Genomic DNA, 23421 nt, shown 5'->3' on the forward strand with positions numbered 1-23421 from the left:
GGAACTTTTGCCTCTTCCTGCTCCTGATTCCTGAACTTTAGTTTTCATAGCACTCTACTGTATTAAACATTAAGAAGAAATTGGGTAACCATTTGTTTGAAATGGTGTAGGGCCGTGGTGTCAAACCTATGGCACGTGTGCCACAGGTGGCATGCAGAGCCCTCTCTGTGGGCATGCGCACTGTCGCCCCCAGTCCTAGGCCTTCAGCTGGGTTTTATAAAACCTTTTGCTTTAGGCCTCCGCTGCCATGTGCAAAGAAAAAAGGTTCAATCAATTAATTTTAACTTCTCATGTGGGAAAAAAAAGATCTTGCAAAGTTGGAATTGATTGAACTTTAGTCCCACCCAGTGTGCTATTACCATTGCAGCCACGGCCACCCAATGGGCCACGCCGACCCAATTGGCCATATCTACCCAATAGGCCACACCCACCCAGTGGGCCATGCCCAACTGGCACCCGGGTTTTGGGTTGCAGTTTGGGCATTCAGTCTCTAAAAGGTTTGCCATCACTGGTATAGGGTTTCCTGCCTGAGCAGGGGATTGGACTAGAACAGTGATGGCAAACCTTTTAGAGACTGAGTGCCCAAACCACAACCCCAAACCCACTTATTTATTGCAAAATGCCAGGGGCGCATCAGCATTATGGTGCCCTCGGGGGTGGGGGCATGGAGGCGCTTCTGAGTGCCGCCTCTGGCATGCAAAAACCAGGGGCGCAAAAATGGGCCACCGTGCTGCAAGGTGCTAGTATAAGGCGCTGTACCACGCAAGAACGGGGCAGGGCTAGTGAGTATCATGCAGGCACTAGCCCCGCCCTATTTGCAGCATGCACATGCTTGCGGCCCCGTGCACGCATGCATGCAAAATGCTTCTCCCCCCCTTTTCTTCCAGTCCACCAATCGACAATGGTTGGTGACCTCTGCTCTACCACCTCTACTTGAGCTTGCTAGTCGGCTGCTTCACCTCCTTTCTGCTGGGCGGGGCTCCTGCTCTGGGCGGTGGTGGTGGCCTGATGGACCTGCTGCTGCCAGCACTGGTGCGTGTGCCAACAGAGAGGGCTCTGAGTGCCACCCCTGGCATGCGTGCCATAGGTTTTCCACCACTGGACTAGAAGATCTGCAAGGTCCCTTCCTATTCTGTTATTCATACTTTCTAAAGACAAAAAGTAGTGTAATGACTTTTATCACTTCATTTAGAAATATTTTGTATAGAACCAAAACAGTGCTTGCCATCTTGTTAATTCTTTAAAACACAGCCAGAATTGGTCTGGCTTTTTTGTCCCTTTGCAGATGCAACTATAGCTGTAAGGATACTAGGTTCCCTGGTTCTCTGTTTCTTTTGGTACAGCACCAGTTAACTTCAAAATGCCAGATAGCTGTGTGGATTTAGCTGTACCTTATAGATTGGAGCAAGAATTTGGGTTTTATTTCTGTCTCTTGTGAGAGAAGTGAGCCTTCTATCTTTATTTACCCCCTCACTGTCAATCTTCAGCATCTTGTTAAGGTATTTATCCATACCTTAACATATCCATAGGCATTATTTATATTACATCTTTTCGTCTTTTCCACTCCAGACACTGCAACAACAATAACAACACCTGGTTGCAGAATTGTCAGCATGCTTTCTTGTCACAATCAGTGCTAGCAAGCTGTTAAATTCAACAGAGAAAACTAAGGCTTGGCAACCTAATAGCAACCTTTTTTTAATTCTTAAAAGAAGCAAATGTGCAATATTTTTTTTGGAAATGTAGAGTAGGTTTCCTAGCAATTCATTTTCCTTTTTGCATGAAAATATTATTATTGTTTTACTTTCCTGTTGATTGGGAGAGGTTAGGAATGGAAACAGTGCTGTGCAATGCTCTGTTGCTCAGAAATTTCCCACCATAGTTTTCTATGAAAAGGGCTTTTTAACCAAGTTCTGTGGGGATATTTTCAACCATCATAGTAGGCAGTAAAAGCTAGATCTGAAGCATAAGTAGATCTCATATGGATAACTCAAAAATGAAAGTGAAGGTTCTGTTTATAGTCCTTGACATCTTTGATAGGATTGGGCAAAGACTTATGAAATCCTGAATATCACTGAGTTGATGGGCAATACTGAACAAAGAAGGGACGCGGTGGCTCAGTGGGTTGGGACGCTGAACTTGTCGATCAGAAGGTCGGCAGTTTGGCGGGTCAAATCCCGAGTGCCGCGTAACAGAGTGAGCGCCTGTTACTCGTCCCAGCTTCTACCAACCTAGCAGTTCGAAAGCACGTAAAAATGCAAGTAGAAAAATAGGGACCACTACGGTGGGAAGGTAACAGGGTTCCGTACGCCTTTGGCGTCTAGTCATGCCGGCCACATGACCACGGAGACATCCTCGGACAAGCGCTGGCTCTTCGGCTTTGAAACGGAGATGAGCACCGGCCCCTAGAGTTGGAAACAATTAGCATGCATGTGCAGGGGAACCTTTACCTTACCTACTGAACAAAGTGTTCACAATCTGTTATATGGCATCGTAAATTTTGTACTTTTATTACATTCGTGATTGATCTGATGCAATTCCTATGAGAAATGTGAGAAAACAGATATTTGGGGGAGACATTCAACTTCATGCAGTTTAAGGTAAGAATGGGGGATCCTATGAAGTTTTAAATTGCTATTGAACTTAAATGATCTGGCTACCCTTTTAGCTTTATTCTTTGTAAAATTAATATTTATAGTAGTTATTTGTAGAGTAGATAAACTTTTGTCCTTGGTTTTTAAAAATGCTTGATATTTGACCATTTTGTTTGGAGCTTTTAGAAAAATACAATCTTGGGCTAACTGATTACTGCAGCAAAGTATTATAGCAGAAGAATGCTGATTTCTAATCTAGGTATCTACTGGATGAGTGTGAAGAAGCCTTTTTAAAAAATCCTGAAGGGAAACCTCGGCTCATTTACCACCGGCTAGAAGATGGTCAAGTCAGTTCAGATTCTGTGCAGCAATTAATTGAGCAAGTTCATTTTGTGAACAAAGCAAAGGTAATGAGGCAAAACACCTATAAAAGTGGAGCATTTATTGTGATTGGTATCTTTTTGTTTATGTAACATAGTTGTAACAAATGGTATTAACAGGATTTGCAGATTACCCTATTTGTTTATTTTGTTTTATCATGAAAGGTAAAATACAGAACAGAAAAACACAAATAAACAAAACAAAAGCATACATTCAGCAGTAACAACACAAACCAAAAAAGAGTATACAAAAAAAAAGAGAAAAAGGTGATCCAAATACCAAATACATTTAGCACTTAACATATAGAATCCACCACGACTGGGTGCTGAAAAAAAATGAAAAAGCAATAAATTCTCATCCCCTTTTACACACAAACACACACACACACACACACACACACACAGAAGAAAAGCAGTCAACAAGTTAAGCTAAACATTACACTAATCTTCAAATCCCTCTGTTAACCATCTTTTGTTGTATTTAGGGCATAGAAAATCCACAAGCAATTTCCAGTCCCTTAAAGCTGTCTAATCCATTATCTCTAATCAAAGCAGTTAATTTCGCCATCTCTGCTAATTCAGTCAATTTCAAAATCCATTCTTCAACAGTCGACATCCCTTTTTCTTTGCAGTGTTTGGCAAGTATAATCCTCGCAGCTGTCACAATATGAAGGAATAGCACCCCAAAGTGTTTTTCAGTTGGTTTGTTCCTCATATCTAAAAAAAATCATATTTGTATCTTAAATATTTTCTGCATTGTCATTGTTATGTTTAATCCAGTATGTTTTCACATATATTTGCAAGACCATGTAATAAAATGAGGCTGGATTTTGACTACATTTCCAGCACTTATTAGAAATTCCTTTATACATTTTCTGTAGTCTATCTGGTGGTCAAATACCCATGATACATCATTTTATAAAAAAATTCTTTCAAAATATAATTTAATGTAAATTTTCATCCAGATTACCCTTTTTATTCTTACTGAATGTAGAATGCTGCCTCTAGAAAGCTAAAGGTATATAGCTCATAACTGAATGTCCATTGTGGAGTATCAAACTCTTACGTTACAGGATATTTAGAAGGGGAAAATGTAGTGGTCCAATGATCAATTATCTAATAAGCATGTATGTACTAATCAAATGTGTTTAGATTTATGCTTTTAAAAAAGTACATTGATTAGAGAATAAAGATAACTTGAACTATTTTTTCTGGGCATCTGTACACATATTTTGATGTTTGTGTTTAAGTAACAGGCTTCACTCAGGCTTTTTATATGGAATCTGAGTATTTGTTGTTTGCATTAAGAACCTGGCCTTCACCAGAAGTATGTAAATTTTGTTGAATATAAAACTAGACTTATAAATCTTTCTGTTATTAAAGCTTGTCCGTTATAAGGTGACCTAATCTTTTAATATGATTTCTTTCTTTTCCCCTAAGATCATCAACCACATGGGAGGATTAGAGGAAGGAGCATATGAAGTATATAGTTATGTGGAAAAGATTATAAAGCAGGTATTATCTTGCATTGAAGATTATGTGGATGATGGAAAAGCAGCATATAAATGTTCTAATTTTTAGAACACATTGATTCTGTTTTCATGTCAGAACATTTAATTATGCCTGAATTTTACATCTAAAGTACTTTATTCATATAAAGCATGAATAGGATGAAAGTGTTTGCAAATTCAAATACCGTGTCAGGTTAATTATCTAAAAAGCATCTTATACTAAATGCTTATTGGCTGGTTTATGCTGTCTGATGTTTGACTAGATCACTTTAATATTTATCTTTCAAAAAAGCAAGTATCTGCCAATATTCTGAAAGTATCTAGTTTATCTACATGTCATTTAGGATGCAGGGTTTTTTTCTCTCTAGATTTAAAAATATTTATAACCTAATGCTTTACTTTCTGGGATAGCTTAGTATAGTGTTAAAATACAGAATTTTCTGCTCCAGGAATATGTGAGGTGACAGCTAAGGTAATCCTTTGTTAATTTTGGCTTTCATTACTATTGAATTCAATAAGAACGTAAAGTGACTTGGTTGTATGGATGGTACAACAGTTCCACACTGAGCTACATACAGTATATAGTCTACTCTGTGGTACACTTATTAAAAGAGGGAGGATACTATATAGGTGACCTTATTAACTGACTCAGACCAAAATTCTTTTTTTCTCTCCAAAATTTGGAAGTTCCACAGTGTTCTTATATGTGAACAAATTGTGAAGAGTCCTTTTTCATGCCGGAGAGGAAACCAGATCCTGAAATACTGTCTTTTAGAAACTGCCCTTAAAGAAGACTCATGATGGTTTCATAGGATTTGCTTCTCTTCTTATACAGGATATATTGGGCTGTGAAGTTTTACATATAGAGAAGAAAGATGTAACTGATAATGATGACTCTTCAGTTCCCGAAGAGGAAATGTTTGGTGATGTGCTATGGGATGCACATGATGAACAAGAACAAATGGAGGCTTTCCAGCAGGCATCTAATTCAACATGTGAGCTAGGATTTGACAAAGTAAGTACATTCCCTCTCCAGGAAGGAAATGCATAAATGTTTGTGGGTTTTTCCTTTTTCATTGTTGAAAATAGAGGGGGGAAAACAGATCTGAGGATAACCTTGGAGGCTTTCATGAGCTTTCATGTCTTAGTTGACAGGCCTGGTTTGGGAACTGATGCTAATAATTCTGTATTAAAAATTGTTGGATGTGGTTCCTGTTTCTCTCTTTGGAAATAAAATGCTATGATATGATTCTAGTTTTAGCATCTGACTACTGAGATAATGCAAAAGTACCTTATTGGACAGCAATAGATTATGCAGATTTAATTTCAAGCCTCTGTTCTGAAACTTTCTAGAATAAAAAGCACACTGGTATTAGCACAATTTGTATTTATGGACCACAGCTGAAAAGGGCACAGGTTGCATAATATTAATTTATTAGTGTCTCTTCCTTTTGTTTATTTTAAGTTATTTGACATTTGGAGCCACCATGCAGACCCTATGAGGAATCCATCAACTTGACAAGTTCTTGATTACATTGATTTTTTTACACAATATACATTTTTAGCAAGTTGGTACATTTTAGCAAGTTGACAAATTTAAGCATGCTTATAATAAAATATTTTCCATTTAAATGTGCATGATCTGATTCCAAATTAAGGGACTTGAAGCCCCATTGATTTTTGGGATTTAAATTGAACTGAGTGTGATATCTTTGTATCACATTGCAACAATCTACTGTTGACTTTCAAACACAGTGACAGTGAGCTTTACAGACAATCATTCATCATTTTATATGGGAATAGTAACTCCATACGTATACAGAATATGGGTATTTCTTGGTTTCTGTAGATCCATTCCCTTGGTAAGTTGTTGGCACAATGAAAGATAGGTATAGTAAGAAGGATGATTAAGGGTGCAAGGATACTTGAATGTATGCAGGTAGTTCTGGACATACAACAGTTTAGTGATTATTCTAAGTTAAAACAGCACTGAAAAAATAGACTTATGACCGCTTTTCACACAACTGTTGTAGCATCTCCATGGCCATATGATCAAAATTCAGATGCTTGCCATAGTTGACACTTATTTAATGACCACTGGATGTCCCGGGGTCGTGTGATTACCTTTTGTAATCTTCTGACAAGCAAAGTCAATGGGAAAACTAGATTCACTTAACAACCATATTTTTAACTTAACAACTGCAGGGATTCACTTAACAGTTGTGGCAAGAAAGGTTGTAAAGTGGGGCAAAACTCACTTAACAAGTATCTCACTTGGCACAGAAATTTGGGCTCAGTTGTGGTTGTAAGCTGAGGACTATATTTAAATCTGGTGGGACTAAGGCCTTCTTTGTGGTGGCTTCCTGTCTGAAACATCTCAGCAGAAATAAGATTGGTCCCCACTTTGAAACTCTTTCACAACTGACCCTGAAGACCTGATTTTGCCAACGGGCCTGGGAAATCCACAGTGGGATGTAGCCCTTCAAGTGGCTTATTTGATTGACTGTTGTCACCATGGGGTGGGGGTGGGTTATTGCTTTTTATTGTTATTTATTTATTGGGATTTTATCTTTGTAAGATGCCCAGCTGCCCATCATTGATAGTGAGTTGGGCGGCCATATACATTTTCTTAAATAAACAAATATTTGAAGAAAAAAATTGAAGATAATAATGATTCCAAAATGGAGAACCAAAACTAATAAATAACATATTATTGTTTTAAGCCATTTGATGCTATGGTTAATGTTTAGAATGTAGTAATGCAGTATTCTTATAAATTTATATAAAGTTGGTTTACACTGGTAGTGTTGAATTTAAGCTATTAGCTATAAAAGTTTTTTTGTTTTGTGTATATATTCATTTTTTGTCATTAATCTTTCACTTACAGGGGAAGCAAGCTTACATTGTGTAGCTAATTGCATGTGTAAGGCTAAACCAGAATTTTTAAGTTAAACCTTCCTTGGCTGACAACTCACAGTTACCTGATTTGCATAGAATGTTACCTTATAAACAGTAGGTTTGCATATCACACTGTCATATAATTAAACTTCATTGTTTTCTTAATCCTGGGTAAATTCTTCTTTCTCTTCATCAGGTAATGATAAAATAAAGTAAAATTATCAAAACCAAGTAGAAAATTAGGTTCGCCACCACTGGCCTAGCATGTTTATTGATGGCCAACTAATGATCCACTCTTAGGTCTTTCTCATATTGTATGCTGCCAAGCCAATTCTCCCCAATTCTGTACTTATTCGATTTTCCATTCTTAGAGAAAAGTTTTATTCTATATCTTTTAAGGTTTTTTCTCCCTAAGAACATATGGTCAAGGATATAAAAAAGATCCATATATAAAAAATAATACAGTCCAAATTAATAATTACAAGTAGAAATACTGCCTGAAGTATATCAACTACACAGCATTGTGCTTACCTCCAGAGCTTCTGAGAAGAATCACTTTTGCATTTCAAGGACAACATACAAGCTTCTGTTATTTCATATGTGATAGGCAGAACAAACCTTGCCATATATATCTAGGCAAGGGCAGGAACATTTTTCGTAAGCAATCAAACAAAGACAAAATCATACTTAAGAAATGAAAATAATAAAAGAGAAAACCTCTGCCGGTAACAAGGGCAAATCCATTCTTACGAACCACCTCCACAAGCCCTTTACTGAGCTTGCATAATTGTGAGGCTGAGCAGAAAGGATAAGCTATTAGGTAGTTGCCGTATTGTATGAAAATACTAAAAAGCAACAAATCACATAACCTGTAGCTATAGCCTATGAAGGTGGTCTAAATGTTAATTACCTGATTGGATACCAATGGCATATTTTTATAGTACTCCCATATTTTTATAAAAACAAAAAATCACTTTGGAGTTAGATAGGTTGGGTATACTCTTGCACTGCATAGCTATTTTTTTCCTTAATATGTTGTTCCTGAAATGAAAAAAAAAAGATGGCTGAAGTGTCTGAAAAGAATGAGAGAACTGCAGCTTCATTTTGTAAAAATCAGTGAATTTTAAGACCAAGGTATTGGTAAATAAAATTTTGTCTCAAAGTACTCTAAAACCTAATTGGTCCGGTAACAGATGCACACTAAATTGTACTGTCATTTGAGTTTTTCATGCTGTTTCATGCTGATCAAACCAGTGGGAACTAATTAATCTGTCCATTAATTAGTCAAATATGAATCAGGACAGTCATGGTCAGTAAATTCTGTTTTAACTTTATTTCATTTATCATATTCAGAAATTGTCCATATCCCTCACAGAGGGAATCTGGGTAGTGTACAAATAAAATGTAATTAAAAGACAATTAAAAAACAAATAAAATGTAATTAAAAGACAATTAAAAAACATAAAATGTAAATGTAAATGTAAAAATTTAAAGGAGAGACAAAGATAGTTAAAATTCGATATTAAAAGTTATTTAAAAGGTGGGAAGGTTCTAACCTGCCTGCTCTTCTCTGTGCCCCAAGCAAGATGGTAGAACCGGGTCATTAGGTATTTCTGAAAGGCCAGGAACCTTTTACCGTAGAGGAAGAATGTTCCAAAGCGGAGAGAAGAGTCTCTTCCTAGTCCCCTCCAGTCTTGATTCTTTAATTAACAATTATACCTTATGTATAAATTGAGCCAACATCAATGTATTCTTTTATATGCTCATAAATTAATATGGAAAAGACTAATCTTTGGATTAACAGGTTTAAAATCAAATAAATATAAATGTTTGCACCTAACTCAACCGTTATTTATTGTATTACATTGTTTTCTTTGCAGTATTATGAACGTCTGAATGATTTGGTGGCAGCCCCTGCACCAATTCCACCCCTCCTTGTATCTGGAGAGCCAGGCTCTGGAAAATCTCTCCTTTTATCAAAATGGTATTATGAATTTTTTTAAAAACAAAAACAAAAACCTGTATTTCTAGGAAATGTACGTTTTTAAAAAATGTTTCCTTCTTCAAGAAATACCAAGCTGTACAAGTATGTTCAGATATGTGTTCATGTGCATTCCAGATATCCTTTAAATCCAGTTTTACTATTCACTTCATAACAGTTATAATATACTAGCTCAGTGGACATAGTGCTAATGAATCAGTACACCTACAACATTTATATTCCTCATTTTGCAACATATACAAAGTGTTCTATCATGTTATAAGGGTTTGTCTTCCCCTCTCCTCCATTTGTTCCATAGAGTCTTTTTCAGGTTAGCCAGGCTCTGTATGTTATACATTTGTTACTTTATCACAGACTCTGGGTTTTCAAGATCCCCCAATCAGCTTTCCTTGTGAACATTCCTGACATTTTACTTTGGTGGGAATGTAGTTTAGCAGGGAAAGGAAAAAAGATGTTCCACTTGTGCAATAACATCAAAACTAATTTAGTTGCATTTATTTGATGTCTCACTGTAATCTGTGGGTATACCCATAAAGACATTTAAAGTTTAAAATGTGTGTGTATACTGTACCAACATTTATACTGCTTGTTTATTTACCTTAATTTATCTAGAATTTAAACTGTTATGATGACACCATTCAGGTTTCTAGTCTTAAGACCAAATGCCAAAGAAACTGCAGCACAGAAGTATCAATTTTTGGAAAAGAATGGCAGTTTATTGGCAAAATGTGTTACCATATAGAAGGTGTCATATTCAGTTCCTAATATCTCAAGATATTGACTATAAACTATGTGGGCCAATCTCTTGAGGCAAGGATCAAGAGATTTCCTTTTCTGCTTTTTTGAAAATATCATTAATATCTAGTCGATAGTTCAGTGTTTAAAAAATTAAATATAGCCATGTAAAAAATAACTTTCCAATGCAATAACATAATCATCTATATTGTGGTAGAACTGTTTGTAGTATTTGAGTTGATAATTATATTTTTTTTCTTATAAGTATATATATTTTTTCTTACTAGGATTCAGTTACAACAGAAGCATTCTCCAAATACACTCATTCTCTATCATTTTGTTGGTAAACCCATGTCGAGCAGTTCAGAGCCTACACTGATTCTCAAACGTCTCACTTTAAAGGTAGGTCTATTTAACTGTATTAGCACATGGGAACCAGAGTAATTGTTCACTTAATAAAATGAGAATTCTGTTTCCTTATATTATGCTTAAATTTCCTGTTCTTTGTATTTTCATTTGATGCTTTCAAAAAATATATAAATATAAAAAAGAAACTAGAGAAAGGGATAAAATAATTAAGACAAATTGATAAACTTGGGATTTAAAAATGTCATAGAAATTACAAATATAGGATTAGTTGATTATTAATCATGTTTTGTTTTATAGTCTAAAAATCAAAATTAAGCTCTAAAATAAGCATGAATATCGAGAACTGTAGTTAACATAGTATAAATTACCAAGTGAGATTATAGGCAGAGTAAATTAAACAGTGTCACTGAGAGTCTATTCTGATTTAAACATCTGGTAAAACTTAAATATAGATTCTGTGACTGCAGAAACTCAAACTTTTGGGTCCTTGCAAATCCATATGTGGTTGGACTGTAATAATTTCAAGCTTAAATTTTATTTTTACTTAGCCTTAGTATCAGATTTGCAAAAACAAAAAATATCCCTTTATTATAAAGTATCCTGAGCATAAGAAACATATTCTGCTGTCATTTCTAGCCATCAGGCTAAGCAATAAATCTAGACTATATTTCCTAAGTTACTGACTTTAGGCAAACATAGTTTACATTTCTCAGTTGGCAATTGTTCTGCTAATGCACTAGCCTCTCTTAGTTTATTTACTTGTGATACTGAAAAATATCCCAATTCCTTGTCTTTATACAGTTTCTAAGGCTCAAGCTTTCTTTGGCTAGAAGGCACCTGGGAATCTCATATAAATCATTCTGTGAAGTTATAACTGTTCCTTTCAAAGGCCTAACAATTGTATATTTTGATTTTAAAAGTATCATAATTTGTTACATTTAACACTGATTCATTCATAGGATCTTAAAAAATCTCTCAGTACTATTATTCTGTGATCTAGTTTCAGAGTAGGATATTGTGCAAATGTACTTTGCTGCAACAAAGATACATTGGATCTGTCATTTGGCTGAGGAGCAGGAAAATGTATAATATGCTGAGTGATTTCATGGTTAGAACCAGTGTGTTAACTAAATTATGGAACATTTAACCACAGTTTGGTTTTGTTCTTGGCTTATTTAAACTATGGTGTAGCATGTAGTCTAAGTCTGGATTTAGAGGTTGTTAATGTATTGTTAACTTCCTATTCCAGGCTTTGGACAGAAGTTGGCAGGCTGGAGTGGCCACAAAATACTTTGCAGTTAAAATATTTTTTCTAATATTTCTTTAAATAAAAAACTCAAGTCTGCTTCTTTGTTTCATTTTTAGATAAAATATTATTTAGATGAAGGATTTTTGTTTCTGTTTATTTTCTTGCAGCTTATGCAAAATTCCTGGTCAGTCTCACCTACTTCATTGGAACCAGCTAAATTATTAGAAGAATTTCCTCGTTGGCTAGAGAAACTTTCTGCTCGCCAGCAAGGCAGTATTATAATCATTATTGATTCAGTTGATCGGATACAGGTATATATTTTTTGACTTCTGCTTTACTGAAAGACGGATTTAGAATTGCTTAAATTACTTTTTACTATTTAATAAGATAAAAAATTTTTGCACAGTGCACCAAAAATATACACAGAAAATGCATTCACATTGTAACTGCACACACATGAAAATAAGAAACCTGAATACAACTGGGAGAGAACATTGCTCATTGTTTCTAATGATTGGATTTACATATGCTAAGCTATGGTTTAGTTTATATATACAATCAAACCAAGCAATCTAATAAACATTTAAATTTTAATTTTAATATAAAACATGTTTTAACAATCAAAACCTTGCCTGCAACATCCTAAGCTAAAACGAAAACTCATTATAGAGAGGCCAGGAAAAGCTCTTGTTTTTGGAGATAGTAACTATAATTTATGTAATATTAAACACATATTTTTAGGTTGTGTATGTGTAATTCTTCTGCAATTCTATTTTATGAAGGCAGTTGAAATATAATGTAAACAATATTTTTAAATGAGAAAAATATTAAAAATACATTTATGGTTACAGCATTCTGAATTTTAAATTAACCTTATGTCTTTCAGCAAGCTGAAAAGCATATGAAGTGGCTGATTGATCCACTGCCAGTGAACGTAAGAGTTGTCGTATCTGTGAATGTTGAAAGTTGTCCACAAGCTTGGAGGTAAACTTGCTTTGTTTTACGATAAATGATGCCATTCAGCTGTGGAAAATCAGACATGGTAGTTTTCTTCTGAATTGCAGACAGCAGGTTGAGTGCCCTATAAGAATCAGCTTCACCTGTACATGGCAGAATGTTTCTACTATGAATCCATGAACACAAATAGGCATATCTATGAGAAAAGCAATATGCTTTTTGCAACAAGGTGACTGTGATGGCCATTCAGAAAATATACATGCTCCTGAATTGTAGCACTTCAGAATGCAAATGGGAGATGTGTTTTACATGTGAAAAAAGTTCACTTGTATATAATACTGGTTAAAAAAGAATCACAAAACATTTTTCTTGGGTATAAGACTATCAGAATTGGTACCTGGATTCTATCTTTTGTTTGAGTGTTTTCTGATATGGCATCTTTTAAAATGATTTTATTGGCTTGCTGAATAAGAAAAGATTTTCTCTGTGGTAAAATTTTGTCTATGGGATAATTTGATTTTAATGTTTTGCTATGCAAAATTATGTTATTTATGGCTAGTTCATAATTTGTACATAATCGTTATTATAAGATCCTTTTCATAAGTACTATTATCAAGCTCAATATTTCTCATCCTATACTTCTGCATTTGATTTTTGTTTCTTGTGAAGAATTTTGCATATACTTGTTGAATTCCATCATTTTATTATTTCTCTATAATATCCATTTCTCCTGTCAATTCCATTTTTACCTCTATATTTGTTTTCTAGGATATTAAGTACCCATTTAACTACCCAATTCAGATTGTTAACATTTAAGAGGCATTGTTTTCAATTCAAGTCTTTTAATAAAAATGTTGGCATGTAAGCCTTTTGGCACCTTAGTTTGGTAAGAACCATTAATGATCACTATTTGATTTTGAGACAGTTATGTATCTAAGCCAGGGGTCTTCAAACTTGGCCCTTTTATGACTTGTGGACTTCAACTCCCAGAATTCAACTTTAACTCCCAGAATTCCTCAGCCAGCCAAATTTGAAGATCCCTGATCTACACAATTGTTTTGTTATCTGGCACACATAACTTTCAGAACACTGAAGATTAAGACATTTGCCGTGGGTTTTTAACATTGTTCTTGAATTTAAATTTACTCTTTTTAAAAGTTAAATTCTGCACGTGACTGTCATTTTCTGCTTTCTCATTGAAAGGCTGTGGCCTACCCTTCATCTTGAACCATTAACTGTCAGCTGTGTCAAATATCTTATTAATGAAGAATGCAACAGCGCAAACCTAAAGCTGACCAAAGAACAGGTATTGCTGCTTCATAAATACAAATTCTTTATCTTTGTACTTAACCAGGTTTAATTAAAAATATTTCAAATTAAAAAGAAAAATATTTACTTATCGGATACAACTTTAAAGAAAAAAAATCAAACGTTTCTGCACTAAAAATGGATAACTCATGATTTAAAATGGATGAAAGACAACAAAGCCCTATTTAGAATATCAGGTTATTTACTGTTGAAATTATGCTTGTTCCATTGCTTGCTATTACAATTAGGTATGCCTATGTCTCCTCTAGGTTATACTTGTGAGCTTTAGATTTTAAATGGCGAATACATGATTGAATAGGTAAGAATGTTTAGCAAAGGAATCAAGTAACTTTTCAATAAAGTTCCTGATGTATCTTTTGCAAGCTGTAGTATGTCTGAGAATATATGCAACAACTATTTTCATTGTGATCTTCTAAATATTGATTTTTTGTTCTAGGAATCCTCAACTCCAGTTATATTAGTATGGATTTCTGGAAAATCATAGTTTTAAAAAATCCAGAGTTCCACACTTCTGTCCTTGTTTCACTTGATCTGTAATGCACTTTTATTATTAAAAAACATTTAAAAATAAAATGTATTTTTAAAAATTATTTTTCTTATACTTAGCTTGCTTTGTTTGTTTGTTTGTTTATTAAATTTGTTTGCCACAAGGCGACCACCCCAGGAGCAATATGCTTCAAAGAGCAGAGGATATGATTGTGTTGGTATGATGTTTCTTGTATTCCTTATGAGTTCATAACAGTTTTCAACACTGTAGAAAGATTCATTTTTGGTTTTCTACTCCTTTAGGAGAAGAAGCTTGAGAAACACAGTAATTCTACTTCAACATGCAATGCCCTCTATGTCACTCTTTTGGGCAGAATTATGGCTGGGTATGTTAAAAAGATACTGATATGCTGCTACTACTAGAAAAGAATAGTTAAGGACCTAGATCTAGTAAAATTAGTTCTTTTACTATTCATAAGAATTGGTATCAAAACACAAATATGTATAAGTAGTAGGTTGTCCAAATGGATTTTTGCAGTTTGCATTCTTCTTTAATGACATGAAATAAATTCCCAAACATTTTGACTTTTAGTCAGGTGGAAAATTCTTTATAATTATAGTAACAACGCTGGCTCCCTTGGCCAAGAAACTGAAATGAGCAGTGTTCCCTAGAGTCAGACACAAATGAACAGGGGAACTTTAACTTTTAATTCTAATAATCTATTAAATTCAAGCTCTATAATTTAAAAAAGAAAATAAATGCTACATACAGTAAAACGTGATTTAATGGATCTCAGTTTAGGTTTGGGATTTGAATGCTACAACTTGCAGCCTTTGAACTTTGTCCAAACTTTGGGCAATAATAGATTCTGCCTGAACAACTTGATTAGGGATTATGAGGGTATCATTCAATACAGGTGGTAGCCCAATCTGGCTCCAGGTGCTGCATGGCTGCCATTGCTTAGCAACATGGTCTCCAGACCTAAAGCTGCAGCGAAGATACCTGAATCATGGTTGATTTGACTTTGTTTCCTTCTGCTTCTCTCCCTGATTGCCATGTCATCACTGCTGCTACAGTAGACTGACCCAGAGTCCATATTTGTGTTGAGGCTCAAAAAAATCCATCAAATGTTTTGTTTAAACTTGATTTTCTTATTGTTTTCCCTAGAAGATTTCTGCTTGATGTTTTGCCATTAAAAGTTAAGACTTGATTGAGCTCTTTGGAATAAAACATCTCAGAGGCAACATTTGCCTAAAAGTATAGCCATATTTTCATCTCTCTCTACCTTTCTCTCCCTTGTTAACAAAATGTGGCATGCATCAGAAGATGCTCTTATGTATTATTTATTTTATTCAATTTCTGGGACCGCCCATCTCAAATAAATGACTTTAGGTTATGAAAAATCATTAACATTTGAGCTTTAGTATATATATGTGTGTGTGTGTGTGTGTGTATGTATATATGTATATATGTATATGTTAAGTGTTTGTTAAGTATTTTAGAATACCTTTAGAATACCAAACATGGGACAAATCTTCGAATCTCAGAAGGGTATGGCTGACTGATGAGAACAAATGAGTTTGAAATGGCCATATTAGTCTCCCTTTAATTCTTTGTTAGCAATCCAAAACAATTTACACACACACACACACACACACACACACACACACACACATATATATATAGGTAAAGGTAAAGGTTCCCCCGAACAGGCTTGCTAGTCATTTCCGACTCTAGGGGCTGGTGCTCATCTCCGTTTCAAAGCCGAAGAGCCAGCGCTTGTCCAAGGACGTCTCCGTGGTCATGTGGCCGGCATGACTAGACGCCAAAGGCGCACGGAACGCTGTTACCTTCCCACCGTAGTGGTCCCTATTTTTCTACTTGCATTTTTACGTGCTTTCGAACTGCTAGGTTGGCAGAAGCTGGGACGAGTAACAGGCGCTCACTCTGTTACGCGGCACTCGGGATTCGACCCGCCAAACTGCCGACCTTCTGATCGACAAGCTCAGCGTCCTAACCCACTGAGCCACCATGTCCCTCATATATATATATATGTATGTATGTATGTATGTATGTATGTATATGTATATGTATATGTATAGGAATTGTGAAGGTTTATGATTTTTAATACTTACCTATTTCAAGTGAAATTTCAAATGTACTATTTATTATCCTTTAAAATCTTTTATATTATGTCCTTCAGCATCAAAAGCACAGAAGATAAAGATGTACTTCTACAGAGGTGCTTTGAGTGCCAGAATGTCATGGCTCTTTACCAGCTAGTTTTGAGATCAGTTGAAGAGTCCTTGAAAAATGAAAAAGAGAAAAGGCTCATGAAAGAGGCAAGTTTGCAAGGCTGTTGGAGTTTCCTTTGTAATAACACATCTGATTTTATGGATATGGCACTTTATTTAAGACAGTGGTTTTCAAACTTGACAGAATTACAATTTGGAGACATCTATTTCCAGAATTTCATAGCCAGTATGTTGGCTCGGGAATTCTGAGAATTAAAGTCCAAGCATTGTAAAATTACCAAGCTGAAAAAACAGTAATTTACTATATGGATAATGATAGGCAAGTAAGTTCAGTTTTTTGCTCCTTTAATAAGATGGAAAACTGATAGCTTCCCTTGTTCCATGGGAGTTACTGTTATACTTTTCCTTAAAAGTTTCTGTGGAATAGGATTTAGTAATTTAAATGTCTCCTTTGCAGTCCAATTCCATGATCATTCAAACGCCTTTGTTTGACATTTGTCTTTCAGAATAGTTCTCCTTTTTAAACTTTTGTTGTATAAGACTCATTATAAACTCTTGAGATTCAGGTTGAAAAATTGATGTAAAAAAAATCTAAGAATATTCAGAAAAAATGTACATGTAGTCCCTTGTCTGTATGACCAATATTTATTTAGGAAATGTCCACCTCACATAAATAACTCTAGGCAGTTAACAGCCAACCCAGAGGAAAAATAGTATAACAAAAACTCTAAAAATGAAACAAAAAAAATTAAATGAGCCTATCTTTGTATTGCGCAAAGAAAAATATAGGTAGTTCTCAATTTATGACCACTTGTTTAGAGACCTTTAGAATGGCACTGTAAAAGTGTCTTGTGACCAGACCTCACACTTATAACCATTGCAGTGTCCCTTTAATCACATGATCACAATTTGGATGATTGGCAACTGGCATGTATTTATGATAGGTGTAGGGCCCAATGTTCATGTTATCACCACTTCTGACGAACAAAGTCAATGGGGTAAGCTAGATTTGTTTAATAATCATGGCAAAATGTGTTGGAAAATTGGCCCCAGTCATATAATGACTCACCAATCATACCACATATCATGAGAAAAGTTGAGTCACAATTGTAGACCCAAGTTGAGGACCCTGTGTTAGGATACTTTAATTGTGACCTCCACAAAGAGGATTTTTCTGTGAAAGGAAACCTAATAAACCAGGGGTGTCAAACTCAATTTCATTGAGGGCTACATCAGCATTGTGGTTGCCCTCAGGGTAGGCCAGGGTAGGCGTGGCCTACTGGGTGGGCATGGCTGGAGTGCATGTGACCTCCTGGGTGGGCATGGCCAGCTCTACATCGTTCTAGTCAAGGGTGCCTATAGGAGTCTGGGCAAGAGTGGGACAGATCTGAGGGTCTCTGGCAGAAGGGGGTGGACCGGGGCAAGTGCCAAGGCATGGTCCACTGGAGGAGCATCACTGTTCCTCTCATGCGGGGGCTGGACAGTGTTGTGGGATGCCTGGAGCCCTGGGCAGCAGAGGTCAAACGCCCAGCCCTGAAGGACCCACGGCACTAAGCCCAGCCCTAATTCCCCAAGGGGGCACCCAGCTGCACTTACCTCTTTCTCAAGGCTGCTGCTGCTGCGCTTGCTCTCCTTAGCCAAGTTGTTCATGATGGGTATGAGGGCAAAGTCAAGAGGGAGGCCCACTCCCTCTCCATGTGAGGAGACCTGACTTTGTATTCAAAGTTTCCTTAGCAGTAGGATGGGAGACCCCCCAGGATAGGCCAGGAGGAGGGGGCAAGGGGATGGTGAAAAGGCAGCAGGGCAGGACTAAGGCAGGACTTTCCTCAGACCCTTCCTGTCCGTCCTTCCTTCCTTCCTTCCTTCCTTCCTTCCTTCCTTCCTTCCTTCCTTCCTTTCTTCGAACAGAGTGGTGGGAAAATATTTGAGATGAGGGAGGAAGAAAAACAGGCAAGAAACGCAGGTGGGGAAGTGTCATCCTTCATGTACCATCACCTGGAGGTGGCCAGCACATGGCCCTCGCCTACTTCACATATCCGGCTTGGTGGGCTCTGGGGGGGAAATGCCATGAGCAGCATGAGAGTCGATGTTACCTGAGCAATGCTGCCCAGCCTCCAGCCTGTCTAGTTTCGGCAGGCAGCAGGGCACTCTCTGCACAGCGCCGAGAGGGTGAGCCGGGCAGCGCAAATCTGAAGAGAAGTGCAACACCACACAGCCTCTAGCCTTCTCGGTTTCGGCAGGCAGCGGGGCACTCTTCTCCCAGCACCGAGAGGCTGAGCCAGGCGGCGCAATGCGCAATGCAGGGCACTCTCCCTCACTGTTTCCAGACAGCCTTGTGGAACTAAGACTGAATGTATTTTTGCATAGATGGCCACCATGAAATTGTACATTGGCTCCCTGCCAGTTTCGGCCGGGGCCAAGGCAGCAGGGGCCGTTCCCTCACTGTTTCCAGGATGGGTTCGCGGGCCACATGAAACCACTTCACAGGCCGGATCTGGCCCCTGGGCCTTGTGTTTGACATGTCTGCAATAAACAAATGCAGATGACTGTAGTTTAATAAAGTATTTACTGGTTTTCTTAACAGTACTGTGTTATCTGTCCTGATAATAAACAACACTAAAATTATTTGTGTGTTTGTTCTATAGATTTTATGCCTCATCAGTGTTAGTTACAATGGAATCAGTGAATCAGAACTCATGGAACTCTGCCCTGAGCTATCGTGGGAAATGCTGGCCTCCTTAGTTTACAGCATGCACAAAATGTATATTTTGACATATAGATGTGGTTTGTTACGGTTTCAGCATCTTCAGGTATTGTGGCAAAGAAATTAATTACCTAATAATCTTTATTATATTTATTGTATCTACTCATTTGCCAGTTTCTGCTAATGCTTTGGACAGTTTTTTTAAAGCTAAAAAATAACTTTTAAGGTCAGTTAATATATCATCATTAATGTAATTTTTATTTCCAATATTCATGCTATTTCTTTGTTATGAGTTTCTTCTTAAGAAAATTATTTTATCCAGTACTGATGGGAAATCTCTCACATAGCAGGCAAGAAATAGCAAGTAAAATTCACCACAGATTTCACTTTAATAGGCTAGCATTTCTAAAAATACAGGTAGTCCTAGACTTACAGCAATTCATTAAATGACCATTCAGAAATTTTGGGCTCAATTGTGGTCATAAGTTAACGACTACTTGTACATGCATAAGACTGGATTTTTCCTTCCTGCGAAGTGACTTGCTGATTATTATTCTCATTGGACAGTTACACTTACTGCAGGGTTGGTATGCTCTGGGTTCCTTGGATTAAACAATGTCATCTGTGGAGACCCAGGAAACACAACTTCTCTGTAGTAATGTTCTGGAATTAGGTTCCCTCATAGATCCAGACAGGCCCTTCTCTGCTGTAGTTTAGAACAGCGGTCCCCAACCTTTGTTGCTTGGCGGCCCGCTGGCGGGGTGAGAGGAGAACCAGTCTGCATGAATGGTGGACTTGGGTGTGCGCATGCACAGCTCGACTTGCACGTGGCAGGCCTGTGCATACATAGTACATGTGCGCGAAGCTCGACTTGCGCAAGTTGAGCTGTGCATGTGTGTCCACTCACGCTGGCCTGCTACTTGTGCAAGTTGAGCTGTGCATGCCCGACCCACTGCTCACATGGCCTGGTTCCAAATACGCCATGGCCTGGAAGTGGGCTGCAACTGGGGTGGGTGGGAAGAATCATAAAGACCTGGTTCTTCATCTTTTCTACATAATTGATTTTATTGTAGTTTATTTGAATGTTAGGAGCTACCCAGAGGCATTGAGTTAGGCAGCATACAAGTTTTAATAGGTTATTGTTGTTACTATTGGTACAAAATAAAACTGATGTTTCTTTTCAGGCTTGGGATACAGTAAAATTGGAATATATGGAAGGAAGACAGAATGGTTTTGCCTCTTACAGAGAAAAACTGATAGACTACTTTACCAGGCAATTGAGGTAAGATTTTAAGATTATGAGATATAGAAATGATTTAGTGACTATTTAAAAACTTAATAAATGTTGAAGGTAGCTTTGCTCTTAACCACCTTCTTGTTAGCAGGATTTGTCATCAGAAAATTCATACATAATCCCAGATTTTGGTATCCATAGTAAATGCCTTCAGATAGTTACAATTTGGGACATGTTTTGGGGAATTTTAAGCATGCAGAATAAAGCAGATGGACTTTTAAGTATACATGTTTTTTCACATTCTCATTATCTGCAGTTTTATCTGTGATTATATGCTGTAAAATGATAGAAACGTTGAGTATTATTTGATTGCCCGACATATTGCACACCAAGTGATTGTAGTTTAAATATTATATGATAGGGCAGCTAAAGGACTGAGGTATAACTGAGGAACCCCATATTTCAAATCTCATTTTCATCATTGTCACATTTTATTAGTTATATGTTTGTTTGTTTGTTTGTTTGTCTATTTAATTGCACTTCGCACCAGCTGAAGCTTCTTAATGGACTTCAGAGGTAGCCCTATGTAGAGTGCATTGCAGTAGTTCAAGAGAATGGTTGGGGACAGGATCTCTCATTCCCCGTCAACACTGGCTAGGACGGGCTTTGGGGGAAGGAGCTAAACCAATGCAGAACTATGCCGCCCAGCCCTAACTCACATAGTTGGCCCAAAGGATACCATGGCTGATAGTATTGAAGGCTGATATACTTTAGTAGAATATTTTAGTAGAACTTTTTCTGAGTTACGCTAGTTTTTTTTTAATCCCATTTATATCCCGCTCTTCTCCGAAGACTCAGGGCGGCTTACAATCTAAGAAGCACAAATCAATGTGTTTAGCAATAGCCTTCATTCTATTTATATGCCTGCTTATTAGGGCTTTCGGGGGCCCCCAAGTGGCATTTTACAAAGTCAGCTTATTGCCCCCAACAATCTGGGTCCCCATTTTACCTACCTTGGAAGGATGGAAGGCTGAGTCAACCTTGAGCCTGGTGGGACTCGAACCTGCACTAATTGCAGGCAGCTGGTGTTACTTAAGGAGGCATTAGCCCACTGCTCCACCAAGGACATCCTCCCTCACTTCTGATTATCTCCTTTTATATGTTAGTTCTGATATACCAACGCAAGAAAATTCTTAATTCTATTTTCTCTGATTTTTCTTATGTTATCACTACAAATTTAAAAAACATTTACAGGTAGAAATACTAGGTATACATTTCACGTTCAAATAAATGCCTTTGTAAAATAGCATTATAATTTTACTGTAACTTAGATAATCCCTTCCCTTGCAATTTGCCTTCTCCCATCTTCTTCCTCTACAATCACCCTAGTGAACAAAGAGTGACATGGAGGAGCGCAGATGAATTGCCCTGGTTGTTCCAGCAACAAGGAGACAAGCAGAAGCTACAGAAATGCTTATTGAATCTCTTTATATCTCAGAATCTTTATAAAAGGTGAGGATGAAATATTTAGACGACGGCTTTGTTTGTAGGTTTCTAGTGGCAAGATTTGTGTTTTTTAATAAACACAGAAACCTGTTAAATGAAATAACAAAGGGCACAAGTCTAATGCATTTTGATTATTCAGATCAAAATTAGTAAAAGAATTCTACCCAAATCATCTGAATGGCAACAAAGGATTTGGTATATTTTTTCTTTATTACAGTTCAAAAGTTCTGTCCTATTGCCCTTATCAGGAACTTTGTTTTAGACTGGAAAGAGAAATAAAGAGTACTTTGTTCTTTATTTGGTATCATATACCTAAACTGTACATTGGGAGACAGTTTGCTGATGAATATATAAGAAGTAAACAATCTGGTGCCCTCCTGATAATTTGGACCTCAATTCTTGTTAGCTATAGCTACCATAGTAACTGAGAATGGTTGTGGGAACTGCAGTTCAGAATATTTCAAGGGCAGAGATGGCTGATACCTGTTATTTATTGGAGGGGGGCTGTACCAAAAACAAAGACTGTTTTATTTTTGGTTTACTGTAGTGCTTTTTCTCTGTTGCTGCTGCTTCATCCTTTTGCTTAATTAGGGGAATTTAGTTCAGTGAACAAAGTTTAAAAATGCCTAGGGGGCGAGGTAGAGAGCATATTCCCATGGGATGGATAGTTAGGTCTGAGTAATATGTTGGTGTATATTTGTGATCCAAAATATAAAGATCTGTTAATTCTGGCTTCAAACTGGATTGAATTAAGCAAGAGGCAAGAGTTCCCATTCAAATCTTTTAAAAACTTTAAGATATAAACATCAAGAAAAGCAGAGGAAAATACTTCATGTGATGGTGAAATTTTGTTTATTTAATTTATATATTAAAAGAATTTTTGCACTCATATGTTGAAAATACTGGCTTATCCAAAAATTACATGCAGTACATAGTAAAAAGAGGCTCAGAAACTGCTATAATTTCAGAATCTATAACTACAAATGTTGAAAGTTTAAACATTGTAAAACCAACAAATTCTGACTGTGGAACATTCCCAATCTGTTTTGAGCATACCAGAAATAATCTGATTCCAAAATATGATGTTCTGATAAGGAACACATGTTTTAAGATTGGATCTTTTTTGTAAGTGTGTACACCCTATTTTAATCTTAAAATAGGGCGGGTTGAGTTTAGGATCCTTCCGCTGCAAACTTTTGTTGAATTTTACA

General features: G+C 36.7%; 1 protein-coding gene across 1 annotated transcript in view; it reads left to right on the forward strand.

Annotated features, from left to right (window-relative positions):
• Positions 1 to 23421, forward strand: part of NPHP3 (nephrocystin 3) — a gene marked incomplete at its 5' end in the record, with an annotated part of 50009 nt that overhangs the window by 7505 nt on the left and 19083 nt on the right. Inside the window, 13 exons of the mRNA XM_083376519.1 lie at positions 2854 to 3001; positions 4415 to 4489; positions 5321 to 5500; positions 9264 to 9367; positions 10408 to 10522; positions 11906 to 12049; positions 12625 to 12722; positions 13899 to 14001; positions 14814 to 14896; positions 16715 to 16853; positions 19412 to 19576; positions 20655 to 20752; positions 22094 to 22216. Of these exons, the coding sequence (XP_083232645.1) occupies positions 2854 to 3001; positions 4415 to 4489; positions 5321 to 5500; positions 9264 to 9367; positions 10408 to 10522; positions 11906 to 12049; positions 12625 to 12722; positions 13899 to 14001; positions 14814 to 14896; positions 16715 to 16853; positions 19412 to 19576; positions 20655 to 20752; positions 22094 to 22216 (1575 nt within the window). The remainder of the gene's footprint in view (positions 1 to 2853; positions 3002 to 4414; positions 4490 to 5320; positions 5501 to 9263; positions 9368 to 10407; positions 10523 to 11905; positions 12050 to 12624; positions 12723 to 13898; positions 14002 to 14813; positions 14897 to 16714; positions 16854 to 19411; positions 19577 to 20654; positions 20753 to 22093; positions 22217 to 23421) is intronic.

Source organism: Vipera ursinii (genome assembly GCF_947247035.1).
Source record: "Vipera ursinii genome assembly, chromosome: Z".
Lineage (NCBI taxonomy): Eukaryota > Metazoa > Chordata > Lepidosauria > Squamata > Viperidae > Vipera > Vipera ursinii.